This window comes from Rhinopithecus roxellana, chromosome 1, assembly GCF_007565055.1.
Source record: "Rhinopithecus roxellana isolate Shanxi Qingling chromosome 1, ASM756505v1, whole genome shotgun sequence".
Classification (NCBI taxonomy): domain Eukaryota; kingdom Metazoa; phylum Chordata; class Mammalia; order Primates; family Cercopithecidae; genus Rhinopithecus; species Rhinopithecus roxellana.
This window is the reverse complement of record NC_044549.1, coordinates 44,161,120-44,178,467: the sequence shown is the minus strand read 5'-3', so window position 1 is coordinate 44,178,467 and position 17,348 is coordinate 44,161,120. Positions and strand designations below refer to the sequence as shown.

The 17,348-nt window shown below is 36.9% G+C and overlaps 1 protein-coding gene across 3 annotated transcripts in view; it reads right to left on the bottom strand.

Moving 5' to 3' along the window:
• SEC22A (SEC22 homolog A, vesicle trafficking protein) overlaps positions 1–17,348 on the bottom strand; it is a 79,443-nt gene that overhangs the window by 36,523 nt on the left and 25,572 nt on the right. For 2 of the 3 annotated variants that reach the window (XM_030942104.1, XM_030942108.1), the window contains exons 6-7: positions 3,212–3,237; positions 2,348–2,444 (exon numbers count right to left, since the gene is read on the bottom strand). The exons of the other annotated variant lie outside the window; for it this stretch is intronic. In XM_030942104.1, coding sequence (XP_030797964.1) covers positions 2,348–2,444; positions 3,212–3,237 — 123 coding nt within the window. The remainder of the gene's footprint in view (positions 1–2,347; positions 2,445–3,211; positions 3,238–17,348) is intronic. 3 annotated transcript variants of the gene reach the window in all.

Below are 17,348 nucleotides of genomic sequence, written 5' to 3'. Positions count from 1 at the left end.
CAACAGAATCACATTTAGAGTATTTTATTTAAATCACTGAAGTGTAAACGCCCTAACAATTAAGTTAATGAGGTGGAACATTAATATAAGGGCGGGCTTAAATCTCTGCAACTTATATTCAGCCATTACAGCAGAACATCTTCCCTAAACGGTTACAAAAACACAAGAATCCACATATCACAAAAAAGTATTTATTCCCCAAGTTCAGCAGAAAGTCCTTATATAACATTTTCTTAAACTTCTTTGGTGCCCAAGCTGCCTGCTCTCAATTTCCTTGAGATTTTACTATGACAATAGAAAATTAAATGTCTCTATTCAACATTGCTTCCAAGTGTTATATCAGTAAAGAAAAAAAAAATTTCACAATTTAAAAATCTATCTAATTGATCTATACATTAATTATGTTTTGCAGCCTCCCTCCCTACCCCTTTTCAGTAGTGAGTAAGGGAGAACTGGCCTGTACTAAAAAAGGAAATTCTTAATATAGGTCTCAAGAATAAAACCACCTGGCAACTGAATAGGTTATATAAATCATACTCCAAAGTATATAAAACAAGTTTACCTTACCAAAAACCTCAAATAATATTCTGTATTATAACTAAAAAACCTTAGCTTTTTCAGTCAAGTAAGGTGTAGCCATTACTCAATGGAAAAATACTACCATTTTAGTGCATTGATGAATACCTATTTAAGAAATAAAAAATACATATATGTAAATTAAATATTTCTTAAATTTCTAACATTTGCCTCTTAGCCTTAGAACACTCTTTATAATGATAGTATACCACTTATAAATTATTTCAAAATGACCAAAAATATTTAAAGGCATAAAAGCCTTTAAAAATCATAAGCCTCCTTTAACAAGAACACAGTACACCTTTGATGAAGGACAGGCTGGCGCTGTGCCAAATCACTGCGGGAAAGAAATTCTAGAGATTCCCCCACTTCCACCCCCACCCACTTCCCAGGTTCTGTGGCTTGTACCTTGAGAAGTTATCAAGAGAATACTTCATCTGCCCACAATATAAGAAGGTGACACTCCTTAAGAATAATTTCTCATTTTAACAAACTGAACTAGATATTAACCACATTTTAATGTATTAGCTATTTATGCTATTTTTTTTTACTTCAGTAAAACAGATTTTAGATCCACTATTATCCAAAAATGCTTAATTTGACACTATTCTAGGTACTATAATATTTGGTGTACAGTATTTGTAACAATAACAAATGACAGCCAGTGTAGAAAAACAATAATTTTGCTGAATCCAAAGCAGTGTCACCTGGTCAGTTTTTGTTTTGTTTTGCTTTTGTTATTATTGCCTTCTGCTACAATGTCTTTTCTTTAGTCTTCTTGAACCCAAGGATGGCATGTTGATAACAAAATTAAATGTTTCTGAAAATGTACCAATGGTTTATGGAGACTCTGCAAAAGTTCCTAAAGAAGTAAGAATAAATCCCTTGGAAACAAAGGGCTATTGGTTTCAGTAAATTAATATATTTATTCAGTAAATACTTTCTGGCCTGGTTCTGTGTAAGATGCTATGCTTTAGAAGATACAAAAATTGAATTACATGTTCCGCCCTCAAGGCACTTCTAGTCTTTTATAAAAGAGATAAAACAGAAAAGTATATGAAAGTAATAAGCATTCTAAGCTAAAAGAGGCAAGGAATGATGAAGTCGAAAGACAAAGTAAGGGGAGGGTGGTGACTAGAACCAGGAAAGATCTTTGAAGATAGATAAAATGTAGTCAGGTACAAAGGAGAAGAAATGCATTCCATGCAGAGAAAAGAACGTGAATGTGATGGAGATGAAAATGGGAGAAACAAATAACAAAAGCATCAACTACTACTACTACTACTACCAACAGTGACTGCTCTCAACACGCCAGGCACCAAGTGCTTTATATACTTGGTCTCACTTTATCCTTTCAACAACCCAATGCAGTAGGCACTATAATTATCCTGCTCCCCTCCCCCAGAATAGGAAAGGTTTAGGGACATTAAATAATTTGCTCAAGGGCACAAAGTAAGTACGTGAACTGGATTTAGATGCTTCTGGAATTCATGTTCTCAGCCATTCTGCTATAGGACATTGCTAGTGGTTTGGTTTGGTTTGGCTCAAAGCGATGTTTGTGAAAAGTGGGGAGAAATAAAGTCAGAAAGGGAGGTGGACACAAAATGATACATAGTATACAATTCTAGGCTAAGGTTATACTTAAAGAAAATTAATCTATTAATGGGTTGTAAAGAGATCAAAAGTAATCAATCAATTAATCAAAAGTAAGGGAGGGAGAAATAATATTTTTCTGAGTACCTTCTCACTAAGCATACATTGTCCCACTTACCCTTCAGAACTGCATACTTCATTGATGAGGTAGAAATGACTAACTTCTCTGTGACTGAACTGGAATGACTAATTTTTCTGTGCCTAAACTTCCTCATCTGTAAAGTAAGATTAAATAAGTTTCTGTAAGTCAGACAGCCAGAAGGACCATCTTCACAATTAGCACTTAGGTCTATCTGACTGCAGAGCCCATGCTCTTTCTACAATTCTACATTAGGAAGTTTGTGGGAGAGTCACTGCAAAAGACTGACTGAAATCAGGGCCTGAATCAGAATAGTCACAGTAGAAATGGGAATCTGAGCGCTTCGGAGTTCATTAAATAATAAAGCTAAAATTAAATAATAAAAAAAAGAAATGGGGGAAAAAGAAAGAAGTGAGATGTCATGGCGGTTAAAATTATTAGACTTGGCAACTAATTAGATATGGCAAACAGAAGGGGAAAAAATTCAAAGAAATGTTGAGGTTTTACCTCTAGGTGATCGGAGAGATGAGGGTACTTAGCAACAGATCTACAGGAAGAAACTTAAGTTCGATAAAAAATGGGGACATTTTAAACATCATATTTGAGGTGATGGTGGGCCACGTTTAACAAGCAACTGAAGAATGGAATAGCAGTAGAGCTGGAAAAGCAGAAGAGGTCTGCAGCTGAAGGGAAAGGTTTAAATGAGGATCAAGGAAAGAAGCAGGCCAAGGGAAATCCTTGGTAAACACTGTCAGAAGGGATGGAAGAAGAGTCAGGGAAGGCAGATGCAGGAGAATCAAGAGAAACCTAGGAAGGAGAGACATCAAGAAGAAACACGTGGCTAACAGTGCCTATAGATAGGCCACAAAAATCTGACCTTAAAGTAAAAAGTCTTAGACTTACTGACCAGGAGATGCTCGTTGATTCTCCTTAAAAAAAAAAAAAAAAAAAAAAAAAAAAAAAAAAATTCAGAAAAGTGGTTGTGGGCTTTTTAGAGCTCACAAATAAGTGACAACATGCAATGTTTGTCTTTCTGTGCCTGGCTTATTTCACTTAAAGATCTCCAGTTCCCTCTATGCTGTTGCAAATGACTGGATCTCATCTTTTTTACGGCTGAGTAGTACTCCATTGTGTATATGAACCACATTTTCCTTACCAAATTCAGATTGCAAGAGATTGAACAACTGGTGATGTTAAGAGGTGGAAGCATTAAGTAAATACTACTTAAAGGAGTATATACTAGTTAAAGGAGATACTAGTTAAAGGAGAGAAAAACAGGATGAAAGCTTAACAGAGATAACAGGATTGAGAAAATAATTCTTTTTTCCCCTACAATGTCAGAGGGAGGGAGGCAGACTTGAATACATACATAGGTGGAATGAAAGAATTTAGTGAAGATGAAATAGAAGAATCAAGAAAAAGGAAAAATAATTGATGAAGCAAAGTCCCAGAATAGTCCTACGAGGATTCAAAGAGATAGTACCTTTAGAAATCTCAAAGATGCCCAAAATGCCTAGGGAAACAGTCTGTGGAAGATAAGAGAGAAATTTCAGGTCAGTTCCATCTAAATGAGCCTAATTTATTACTGAAGTATGACTGAATGAGACTAACAGTCTGGCACAAAAACACACTATTCTTTTCATCAGTGAAGCCCTTCTTTATCATCACCATCTATAAAAATCATGCATATCCTTCAAGGCTCCAAGATCTGAAAGTGTCTTCCTTCTTACCTCTTTTGGAGCATGTATCACATTCTACTATGTGTTTTACTTATTGGATTGTATTTCCCTTTCCCATTCTGAGTACAGTTAATGGGTTTACTATATTTCTAAAAAATGCTTCCACAAAATTTAGCATAATACTTTAGAGAAAAAAAATGATAAATACCTGTTGGATTATGAGGGGTGGGTGTGTGTGTGTGTGTAAGAAAGAGAGATTAGTAAATCTATTTGGCTTGTGGGCACTAGTCAAAATAGAGCAGCATTTTCAGGCAACTGACAAATTATCTAGAAAATGATAAAAGAGATTAAAAATATACAAGTGTCAGAGAAACTGACAGAAGTGTTTCTATCAGTTTAAGCCCTAAATTTAGGGTTTTATGAAGTTTTCTTTTTTAAAGCACAACATAAAAGTAAAAAGACTAACAACACTAAATATTGGTGAAGATGTGGAGTAATCAAAATGCTTATAAATTGCTTGTTGGGAATAAAATGGTACAACTACTTCAGAAAACTGGCAGTTTCTTAAGAGTTAAACAGGCAACCTTTTGACCTATCAATTCCACTCCTAATATTTACTCAAGGGAAATGAAAATACATGTCAACAAAAGGATGAATGCTCATAGTAGCTTTATGTACAATAATAAAAACTGAAGTTTATGTCCATCAGCAAGAGAATAAACAAATTGTGGTACATTCATACAATGGAATACTGCTCAGGAATAAAAAGGAACAAATTACTGAGACAGGCAACATGTATGTATAACATTTTGCTGTGCAAAAGAAGCTGAACACAATGGTCACATAATGTAGTCTTTTTTTACATAAAGTTCTGGAACAAAACAAAGTTCCAGTGAAAAAAACAAAAACAGTGGTTGTCTAGAGGATGGTGGAAATTGACTGTAAAGGGACACAAAGAAACTTTATGGGGGAGATGGAAATGTCCTTTATTGTGATAAGGGCGTTTATTAATCATGCCTTTTTATTCTGTATTTTTGATGCTTTGACCTCTTGTGCCTTGCTAGCCCTGGAAGAACTGCCTCTCCCAAGGATAGCTAATTCCTAGGGATGGCAAACAACTCGCCTGAGTCCGCCTTTCATATGCATTCCAATCAATCCAGACTCACGCTACCAACCAACTCTTCTACAAGGCTCTCATCACACTCAGGGCCATTTCCCTATCCCAATCATCCCAGGGCCAGGTATCAGACAATTAGAGATAGAACCTATGCCCCAGAGTCCATTGAAATTATTCAAACTAGCCAATCTTAAAACCTCCTTACCCTGCCTCACCCATTCCTTACCACCAAAGCCACAATAAAAGTTCTTGCCCACATTTTCCTCCTGACCCACATTGGTACAACCTTGTGTGCTCCCTTCTCTAGGGATCAGTGAGTATAACAAACTATCTTTTTTATGACAGTCATCTCTTCCTCACCATACCTGAGTAATAATGAAACATATACTTTAAAATGGGGTGGACATAGCAAAGATTTGTGCATTTTAATATATGTGAATCTCCCTTAAAAAAATGTAGAAATAAATTCCTGAGTGGATGAGTGGGGAGTAGGTAGAAGTACAGATGAAAGAAGAATGGCAAAATGTTGATATAGTTGGTATAGTTGGGTACATGAGAGTTAATCATACCATTCCATTTATTTATACTATTCTGTTTACTTTGAAATTTTCCATAATAAACAGTTTTAAAAGAAGTAAAAGCAGAACACAGTACCCTTCATTTCACATTTTAAAACCATGAACATCTGTAGACTTCAGAACAGGATAAGTATGGCAAGATAAAAACACTCATGCCAGACTGTAGGGAGAGGATCAAAAGACCGGAAAGAGAAAAAGTCAAGAAATACAAAAAAGATATTGAGAGTAAGGTACTGTAACAGAGGGAGGAAAAACCTGAAAAATGATGTTTATCAAGTAACTATTAACCAGATTCTAAAATAAACTGAATAGTTTTATTTAGAAATTCCAAAACATAAACATATATTTTAACTTGGGGACTATAAAAAATATTATGTAGGCTTGGTCTGAATTAAAAGTAAATTTAAAGTTATATTAAAAAAAGTTCTAGGCTGGGCGCGGTGGTGCACGCCTGCAATCCTAGCACTTTGAGAGGCCAAGGTTGGCAGATCATGAGGTCAGGAGTTAGAGACCAGACGTGGCCAACATGGTGAAACCCTGTCTCTACTAAAAATACAAAAATTAGCCAGGCATGGTGGCATGCTCCTGTAATCCCAGCTACTCGGGAGGCTGAGGCAGAAGAACTGCTTGAACCTGGGAGGTGGAGGTTGCAGCGGGCCAAGATTGTGCCACTGCACTCAAGCCTGCTGGGCAACAGAGCATGACTCCATCTCAAAAATAAAACTAAAGTAAGTTCTACTTGTGAGTTTCTTTTAAAACTTTTTTTTTTTTGAGACAAGGTCTCACTCTGTCACCCAGGCTGGAGTATAGTGGCTTGATCAAGGCTCACTGCAGCCTCAACCTCTCAGGCTCAAGCAATCCTCCTGCCTTAGCCTTTCTAGTAGCTGGGACTACAGTCATGTGCCACCACACCTAGCTAATCTTTTAATTTTTTGTAGAAACAGGGTCTTGCTTTGTTATCCAGGCTGGTCTCAAACTCTTAAGTTCAAGCCATCCTCCCACCCTGACCTCCTCAAGTGCTGGGATTACAGGCATGAACTACTGCACCTGGCCCCTCTTCCTTAAAACAGTAACAAATACCGACTCTCCCCATTTTCCAAGTGTCTAATGTTTGGTGATCCAGGATGTCACTGCAGGTCAGGGTGGGGACTTACGGAAGTCAGGTGATACATGGAGTTTCTAACAAGAGTCCACGTCCTGGTGAGTCAGGTTGGACCCCCACCCCTAATTTAGGTTATATTCCTGAATCCTTAGTGTATATTAATGAACAGATACTTTTGCAATACTGACTCCCAGACCCATGGAATTAGAGAAGGAAGGGCCAATGGAAGTTTTGGAGTTCCCCCAACCCAAATATCAACAAGGTAATTACAGCGATCAGTGCCACCATCCAAGGCTTAAAAGACATATAGGTAGTAATTCCTATTATATTCCCATTTAACTCTCCAGTATGTCTCCCAAATGGATGTGTCTTGGAGGACGACTGTAGGTTTCAACTGCATGTGCTTTTCCAAATGCAGTCTTCTTACAGAACAAAACAATTCATTCTCTGATCTGTAGGTACTCATTTGGTAACATATTTTTCTCTATCCTGATAAACAGAGAAAAATCAGAAGCATTTTACTTTTATCTGATAAAGATATCAGTATATTTACCATACTGTCACAAGGTTATGTCAACTCTGTGCCAGAGATTAGCAGACAGCACAGGTTGGCAAATTATGACCCACAGACTAAATTTAGCTCACCACCTATTTTTGTAAATAAAGTTTTATTGCCTCACAGCCTCACTCATTCTTTTATATAACACCTATGGCTACTCATGTCTTACACCAGCAGAGACCATATGACCAGCAAAACCTAGAGACTGAATGTTTTCGCTGCTAATATCAGGATCAGGAAAAATACACAGATATCTATTCTTGCCACTGCATTCTTTGAGGATTATTTTTGTAAAGCACAGAATTCTACATTTGCAGTTACTTTCTTTCATCCTTTCAAAGTTATTAAGTTGTCTTCTGGCTTCCATTGTTTCTATCAGACCGTGCGTGTGTGCGTGTGTGTGTGTGCGCGTGTGTGTGTGTGTGCGTGTGCGCGTGTGCGCATTTCTGATGATCTTTGTTCATGTAGTGTAGTCTCTTAAGGTGCTTAATTATCTATGATTGTTTGCCAAACATTTTATTTTCAAAATCTTGTTGTAGACATAATTTGAAGCTTATGACACTATCTTCTTCCAAGAAAGATATTTGATTGCTTCTGCCAGGACCTTGGGAGAATTAGCACAGTGGAATCACCTCACTCCAATTTTAGAGAAGAGTATGATTCAAAACTAAGCTCACCCATATTCCTAGGGTGCAAAAAATCTGAGGTCATAAACCAAAGCTGGAGAGATGCTCATAAGGTTCACCATCTTGGCAGACCCTGTTCTCTAATCTGTCAACTGCTCTCTCCAAAATGGGTAAAAGCACCAAAGGAAAAAGTAGCTCCGAACACTGAGCTCATCTCCCTGGGCCTCCATCCTACTCTGCATCCCACTAATTCTCAGAAATCTTGTTGGATCTCCAGAGATATCAGGAAGATTATATAGGATTAAATTCTATATTAGATTAAACACATATTCTATAGAATATATACATTTCATTGAACTTTTCTACATGTACTCAGTGGGACTGGTGATCTGAATTACCTACTCCATCACTACTAGAACTGGAAGTCTTCAAAGTAATAAATGAATTTATTAGTGATTTTAAAAATTGAAATATAATCCACATTCAATAAAATTCATACTTTTAAAACACACAATTCAGGAGTTTTTCGTATACTCACAGAGTTTACAACAATCATAAATACCTAATTCCATATTTTCGTCACCCCCAAAAGAAACCTTGTACCTATTAGTAGTAGTCACTGTCTATTTCCCTCCATTCCTCTAGCTCCTGTCAATCATTAATCTACTTCCTGTCTCTCTGGATTTGCCTATTCTGGACATTTCATATAAACAGAATGATTAATATGTGACCTTTTTATGATTGACTTCTTTCATTTAGCATAATGTTTTTAAGGTTCACAGACGTTGTTTTATATATATCTGTACTTTATTCCCTTTTATGGCTGAATAATAATACACTATATGGATATACCACATTTTATTTATCCACTCATCAGTTGATGGACAGTTGGGTGTCCACACTTTTTGGCTTTGAATAATGCTGCTATTCATGAATTATTTTGCATAATGCTATATTCATACACACATTTTTGTGAGGACATATGTTTGCATTTCTCTGGGGTATAACTAAGAGTAGAATTGCTGGACTATACGGTAACTCTTTTTAACTTTTTGAGGAACTTCCAAACTGTTTTCCAAAGTGACTGCATAATTTTACAACCCCACTGGCAAAGTATGGGGGTTCCAATTTCTCTATATCCTCTTCCACGCTTGTTACTGTCTATCTTTTTAATTTTAGCTATCCTAATAGGTATGAAGTGGCATCTCCTTGTAACGTGGCTTTGTATTTCCCTAATGACTATGACGTAACAATTTCATGTGTTAATTGTCCAGTTGTACAAATTCTTCACAAAAATGCCTAGTCCAATCCTTTCTCCATTTTTAAACTGGACTATGTCTTTTTATTGTTTAGTTGTAAGAGGTACTTACATATTTTAGACACTAGTTCCTCCTCAGACATATGATTTACAAGTATTTTCTCCCATTCTGTGGGCTGCCTTTTCACTTTCTTAATAGTGTTGTTTGAAGAACAAAGTTTTTAATTTTGAATTGGGTGAAGTAGTACACACCTGTAATCCAGACTACTCTAGAGGCTGAGGTGGGAGGACTGTTTGGAGCCCACAAGCGATAGACCAGCCTGGGCAACACTGTAAGAACTTATCTCCAAAAAAGTTTTTAGTTTTGATGATGTCCACCTTACCCTTTTTTTCTTTTCTTTTGTTTTTTGAGACAAAGTCTGGCTGTTGCCCAGGCTGGACTGCATTGGTGCGATCTCAGCTCACTGCAACTTCCACCTCCTAGGCTCAAGCCGTCCTCCGACCTCAGCCTCCTAAGTAGCTGGGACTACAGGCGTGCACCACCATGCCTGGATAATTTTTGTATTTTTTGTAGAGACGAGGTTTCGCCATGTTGCCCATGCTGGTCTTGAACTCATGGGCCCAACTGATCTGCCCACCTTGGCCTCCCAAAGTGCTGGAATTACAGGTGTGAGCCACTGTGCCTGGTGTATTTTTTCTTTTTTCATTGTGATTTTGGTGTCAAGTCTTAAAAACCTAATACAAGATTATACAAAGATTTATATGTATGTTTTCTCCTAAGAGTTGTATAGTTTTGTTGTTAATTTTAAGGATACATTTTATTTATATATTTTTTTGAGGTAGGGCTCCAACTTCATTCTTTTGCATGTGGCTACCTAGTTGTCCTAAGACCATTTGTCTAAAAGACTATTATTTCACCACTGTCCTGGCATCACTGTTGAAAATTAAATAACCATAATGCGTTTACTTCTGTACTCTCAATTCTACTCCATTGATCTATGTATCTATCCTTAAACTAGAACCACACAGTCATGATAATTGCAGATTGGTAGTATGTTTGAAAGTGTGAGTCCTCCAACTTTGTACTTTTCCAAGATTTTCCAAGATTATTTTGGCTATGCTCCACCCTTTGCATTTCCATATGAATTCTAGGATCATCTTGTCAATTTCTACAAAAAAAAAGCTGGGATTTTTATAAAGAATGTGCTGAATCTCTCTATCAATTTGGAAAGTACAACCATTTAAACAATACTGTTTTTCAATCCATGAACATGAGACTACTTGTCATTAATTTAGGTTTTGTTTAATTTCTTTCAATGATGTTTTATAGTTTTCAGTATATAGGATTTTCTTAATTTCATTTTCAGATTGTTCATTGCTAGTATATAGAATACAATTGTTTTGGCCGGGCGCGGTGGCTCAAGCCTGTAATCCCAGCACTTTGGGAGGCTGAGGCGGGTGGATGACGAGGTCAGGAGATCGAGACCATCCTGGCTAACACGGTGAAACCCCGTCTCTACTAAAAAAGACAAAAAACTAGCCGGGCGAGGTGGCGGGTGCCTGTAGTCCCAGCTACTCGGGAGGCTGAGGCAGGAGAATGGCGTAAACCCGGGAGGCGGAGCTTGCAGTGAGCTGAGAACCGGCCACTGCACTCCAGCCCGGGCGACAGAGCGAGACTCCGTCTAAAAAAAAAAAAAAAAGAATACAATTGTTTTTATATTAATCTTGTATCCCACAACCTCACTGAACTCATTTATTAGTTCTCATAGTTTTTCAATGGATTCCTTAGAATGTTCTATATGAAAGATTATGTCATATGTGAATAGAGTTATTTTATTTCTTCCTTTGCAATCTACATGCCTTTTCATTTATTGTCCTTGTCCAACGGCTAGCTGTGGCTTGAACTTCCAGTATAATGTTGAGTAGAAGTAGTGTAAGCAGATATCTTTGTCTTCTCCCTGGATCTTAGGAAAAAGCATCCTGTGTTTCACCATCAGATACAATGTTAGTTGTGGGTTTTCCATAAGTGACCTTTATCAAGTTGAGGAAGTTCCCTTCTATTCTTTTTTTTTTTTTTTTTGCCATGAAAGGCTGTTGAATTTTGTCAAATGCTTTCTCTGCATGTATTGAGATAATCACGTTTTTTTATTTCTTATCAATATATTACATTAACTGATTTTTGGATGTTAAAGCAAACTTGCACACCTGGGATAAATCCCACTTGGTCAGGGTGTACAGTCATGCATCCTTAAACAATGGGGATACATTTGGAACAATGTGTCATTAGGTGATATTGCTGTGCAAACATCATAGAATGTACTTACACAAACCTAGATAGTACACCCTAATACATACCTAGGCTATATGGTATAGCCTACTGCTCCTGGGTTACAAACCTGTGCATGTTATTGTAGTGACTACTGTAGACTACTGTAACACAATGGTATTTGTGTATCTAAACATAGAAAAGGTGCAGTAAAAATATGCTATTATAATCTTTTGAAATCACCACCATATATTCAGTCTATCATTAACAAAATGTTTTTATGTAGCACATAACTATAATTTTTTCTTTTAGAGACAGGGTCTTGCTCTGTCACCCAGGCTGGAGTGCAGTGGTGTCATCATCACTCACTGTAGCCTCAAACTCCTGGGCTCAAGTGATTCTCCCACCTCAGCCTCCTAGTTGCTGGGACTACACATGCATACCACCAGGCTAATTTTTAAAACTTTTTTGTAGAGATGGGGTCTGCCTATGTTATCCAGGCTGGTCTCAAACTCCTGGGCACAAGTGATCCTCCTGCCTCAGTTTCCCAAAGTGCTGGGATTATAGGCATGAACCACAGTGCCTGTTCTAATTTTTAAAATACATTGCTGGATTGGGTTTGCTTGTATTTTGTTGAGGACTTTTGTGTCTATATTCGTAAGATATGTTGGTCTGCATTTTACTTTCTTTGTGATGACTTCGCCTGGTTTTGGTATTAGGATGATACTGGCGTCACAGAATACGGAAGTATTTTTTGTAGAGACAGTGTTGCACCACATTGCCCAGGCTGGTCTTGAACTCCTGAGCTCAAGCCATCTGCCTGCCTTGGCCTCCCAAAGTGGCGGGATTACACGTGTGAGCCACAGCACCTGGCCCTTTACTAATTTTTTGGAACTGTTTGTAAATAATTGTTTATTAACTTTTCATTAACTGGTAAAAATCACTAGTAAATGTATCTGGGTCTGGAGTTTTCTTTGTGGGTAGTTTTTATTACTAATTGAATCTTTTTGCTTTTATAGATCTATTCAGATTATCTTCTTGCATCATTACTAGTAGTTTGTGTTTTTCTAGGAATTTGTCCATTTCATCAAAGTTATTGAATTTAATGGGATACAGTTGTTTATAGTATTTCTTTACAATCCTTTTTATTTCTAGAAGGTCAGGAGAAATGCCCTCCTTTTCATTTCTTTTTTCTTTTAGACAGAGTCTCGCTCTATTGCCCAGGGTGGAGTGCAGTGGTGTGATCTCAGCTCACTGCAACCTCCACCTCCCAGGTTTTAAGCAATTCTCATGCCTCAGCTTCCTGAGCAGCTGGGATTACGGGCATGTGCCACCATGCGCCCAGCTAATTTTTTGTATTTTTAGGAGAAATGGGGTTTTGCTATGTTGGCCAGAGTGGTCTTGAACTCCTGGCCTCAAGTGATGCACCCACCTCAGCCTTCCAAAGCGTTGGGGTTGCAGGCGTGAGCCACTGTGCCTGGCCCCTTCGTTTCTAATTTGAGTAATTATTTTCTGGGTCAATCTAGCTAAGGGTTTGTCAGTTTTTTCAAAGAACCAACTTTTGGTTTTGTTGATTTTTCTCTGTTTTCCTATCCTCTATTTCATTTGTTTCAGTTCTAATCGTTATTTCCTTCCTTCTGTTTGCTTTAGGTTTAATTTGCTTTTCTTTGTCCATTATCTTTAAGTGGAAAGTTGTCTTCAAATCTATTTTTTTAAACATAGGCATTTACAGCTATAAATTTTCCTCTAAATATAGCTTTTGCTACATTCTGTAAGTTTTGGTATGCTGAGTCTTCATTTTCATTCATCTCAAAGTACACATTTCCCTTTTGATTTATTCTCTGACCCATTCACTATTTAGGAATGTACTTTCTAACTTCCACGTATTTGTGAGTTTCCCAAATTTCTGTTTTCACTTCTAATTTCATTCTAATGTGGCTGAAGAACATACTTCATACTATTTCTACCCTTTTAAATTCATGAAGGTTTTGTTTTTCTTTTTGTTCTGTTTAGCTTAGCATAAAGTCTATCCTGGAGAATAGTTCACATGCACTTGAGAAGAACATAAATTCTGTTGTTAAATGGAGTATCCTAATAGATGCCTGTTATGTCTCACTGGCATATGGTGGTGCAGGTGTTCAAGTTTTGTATTTTCTTATTTTCTGCCTAATTGTTCTATCCATTATTGAAAATTGTGTATTTAAGTTTTCAACTATTATTGTTCAATTGTCTGTTTCTGTATTCACTTCTGGCAGGTTTTACTTAATGTACTTTGGGGCTCTGTTGTTAAATGCATATACATTTATAGCTCTATCTTAATTGATTCATCCTTTTATCATTATAAAATGTCATGCTTTACCTCTCATAACAATGTTTGTCATAAAGTCCATTTTGTCTAATATTAGTATTGCTACTCCAGCTCTCTTTTGCTCTTTATGTATCTTTTTTTATCCTTTGCCTGTCAATCTATTTATATATTTGAATCTAAGGAAGACAGCATATAGTTGCATCTTGCTTTTTAATTTTTACTCCAATCTTACAATCTCCATCTTTTGACTGGATTATTTAATATATTAACACTTTTAAAATCCAGTCACATATAATATTATTATTGATACAGATTTACATCTGCCATTTTTTCCTTTTGTCTTATCCATCTGATGCTTTTTTTGGCTTTATCCCTCCTTCACTTTTTTTTTTTTTTTGTAAATTTGCATTCAGTGAATATTTGGTAGTACGGTATTTTACTTTAATAATTTTTTACTACTTTTTATTTGCTTTGTGGTTGCTCTAAGCTTACCATATGCATCTTAACTGCAAGAATTTTTACTAAATTCTAATGAGCCACAGAAACATTACTCCTATTTAGCTCTATTCCCTTTATCTCCTTTTTGTGGTATTGCTGTTATACATATCAATAAACATCACAAACTCCAAAATACATTGTTATAAATGATAACTTTATAGAATTTTATGTCTTCTAAAAAGGCTAACAAAGGATAGTAATTTTATGTTTGTAGCTCTTGTTAGTATTTATCTTATCTTTCTGGCTTTCTTCATTAGTTCCTGTTGATTTGAATTACCATCTGGAGTAATCTCTTTAGCCCAGTACAACTTAACTACCGCCCATGTCCTTTTTGCTGTATTGGAAAATATATTACATTTCTTTATGTTATAGGCCCAAATGATATTATATATGCACTGTTTTATATGATCACTTTTTAAATCAGTTAAGAGAGCAGAAGAAAAATGCATTAACGTATTTTTACGAGTCAGAGTCTTGCTCTATTGCCCAGGCTGGAGGGCAGCCTAGCTCACTGCAATCTCAAACTCCTGGGCTCATGGGATCTTCCCACTTTGGCCTCCCAAAGTACTAGGATTACAGGCATGAGCCACCACACCTGGCCTTTACTGTCTTTTTAAATTATTTAATTACCTTTACCCTTGTTCTTCGTTTTTTTTCAAATGGATTCAAATCATTTTCTAGGGTCACTTGTTTTCATCCTAAAGAATTTCCATTATTATTATTATTATTATTATTATTATTATTACTACTATTATTATTTTTGAGATGAAGTCTTGCTCTGTTGCCCAGGCTGGAGCATAGTGGTGCAATCTCAGCTCACTGCAACTTCCACCTCCCAGGTTCAAGCAATTCTCCTGCCTCAGCCTCCTGAGTAGCTGGGATTACAGGCGTATGGCACCACACCCAGTTAATTTTTGTATTTTTAGTATAGACGGGGAGTTCATCATGTTGGCAGGGCTGGTCTCAAACTCCTGACCTTGTGATCTGTCGGCCTCGGCCTCCCAAAGTGCTGGGATTACAGGCATAAGCCACCATGCCCAGCCAAGAATTTCCTCTATTATTTCTTATAAGGTGATTCTGCTAGCAACAAATGTCTTAAAAGAACTTTTGCCTTCATTTCAAAAGATAACTTTGCTGGATATAAGATAATTGGTTACTAATAGTTTTTATTTTTTTCTTTCAGCACTTTGTATGTCATTTCATTGCCTACTAGTCTCTATTGGTTCTGCTAAAAAGTCAGCTGTTAATCTTATTGAGGTTCACTGTAAGTGATGAGTTTTGGTTTTCTTTTAACTTATATTTTAGGTTCAGGGATAGATGTGTGCGGGTTTGTTATACAGGTAAACTCATTAAGTGACAAGTTCTTCTTTTCTTGCTAATTTCAAGATTTTCTTCTTGTCTTTGGATTTCAGCATTTTACTATGATTCATCTATTTGTGGATCTCCTGTGTGTATCCCATTTGGAGTTCACTGAGCTTCCTGGAAGAGCAGATTAATGTTCTTCAATAAATCTGGGAACTTTTCAGCCATTATTTCCTCAAATATTTTTTCTGCTTTTTCTCTCCCTTCTTCTTCAGTATCCTGTCACACCTATGGTGGCATGCCCCCTATTTTTCTGAGGTTCTGTTCATTTTTCTTCATTCTTTTTTTCTGTTTTTCGGATTAAATAATCTCTATCAATCTATCTTCAAATTGCTAACTCTTCTGCCAGTTCAAATCTGTTGTTAAGCCCTTCTAATGAATTTTTCATTTTAGTAATTTTACTTAATTCCAGAATTTCCACTTTTTAAAAAATAATTTCTCTTTATTGGTATTGTCTATTTGATGCACATTATCATACCTCCCCCTTTACTCCTTTAATAGTTTCCTTTAGTTTTTGAATACAATTATAATGGCTTCTTTCAAGTCTTTGTTAAATCTGACACCTGACTGCTCTGAGAGGCAGTTTCTGTTACCTATATTCTATCCCCCTCCCCGGCCCACAGCGCATGGGTCATATTTTCCTGTTTCCTTTTTTTTTTTTTTTTTTTTTGAGATGGAGTTTCGCTCTCATTGCCCAGACTAGAGTGCAATGGTATAATCTCGGCTCACCGCAACCTCCGCCTCCTGGGTTCAAGCAATTCCCCCGCTTCAGCCTCTCCTGTAGCTGGGATTACAGACATGTGCCACCATCCCTGGCTAATTTTTTTTTTTTTTTTTTCCAGTAGAGATGTGTTTCTCCACGTTGGTCAGGCTGGTCTTGAACTTCCAACCCCAGGTGATCCACCCACCTAGGCCTCCCAAAGTGCTGGAATTATAGGTGTGAGCCACCATGCCTGGCCACATTTTCCTCTTTCTTTGCATGTCTTATAATTTATTGGAAATTGGACATTTTAGGTAACATATTATAACAATATGGGTACTGGTCCACCCTCCCCCTACCACCCCTGACCAACTGGGCTTGTTATTGTTATCTGCTTGTTTACTAACTGACTGGATTATTTTTATAAAATTTGTTACCCTCTTCTCCCACATTTGTATGTGAAGTATTGTATTCAGTCCAAATTTAAAGAACATTAACAAACTAAAGCATGTCTAGAGGAAGCTTTTAGGATAGGGAGAATTTTAAATGTCATAAATGAAAAGGCTAAGTTAACTGGAGGTTTTTTGTTTTGTTTTGTTTTTGAGACGGAGTCTCGCTCTGTCACCCAGGCTGGAGTACAGTGGTGCGATCTCAGCTCACTGCAACCTCCACCTCCTGGATTCAAGCAATTCTCTGCCTTAGTCTCCCAAGTAACTGGGATTACAGGCACCTGCCACCACACCCAGCTAACTTTTGTATTTTTAGTAGACAGGGTTTCACCATCTTGGCCAGGCTGGTCTTGAACTCCTGACCTCGTGATTCAAAATGGTGCACATTTGTTACAGTTTAATTGAAAATTTCACCCTTTGTCAATACACAATGATAAATGTGTTTGTTTTGTATTCTAATATTGCCTTGCATTTTTATTTCTTTTTTTATTATACTTTAAGTTCTGGAATACATGTGCAGAACATGCAGGTTTGTTAC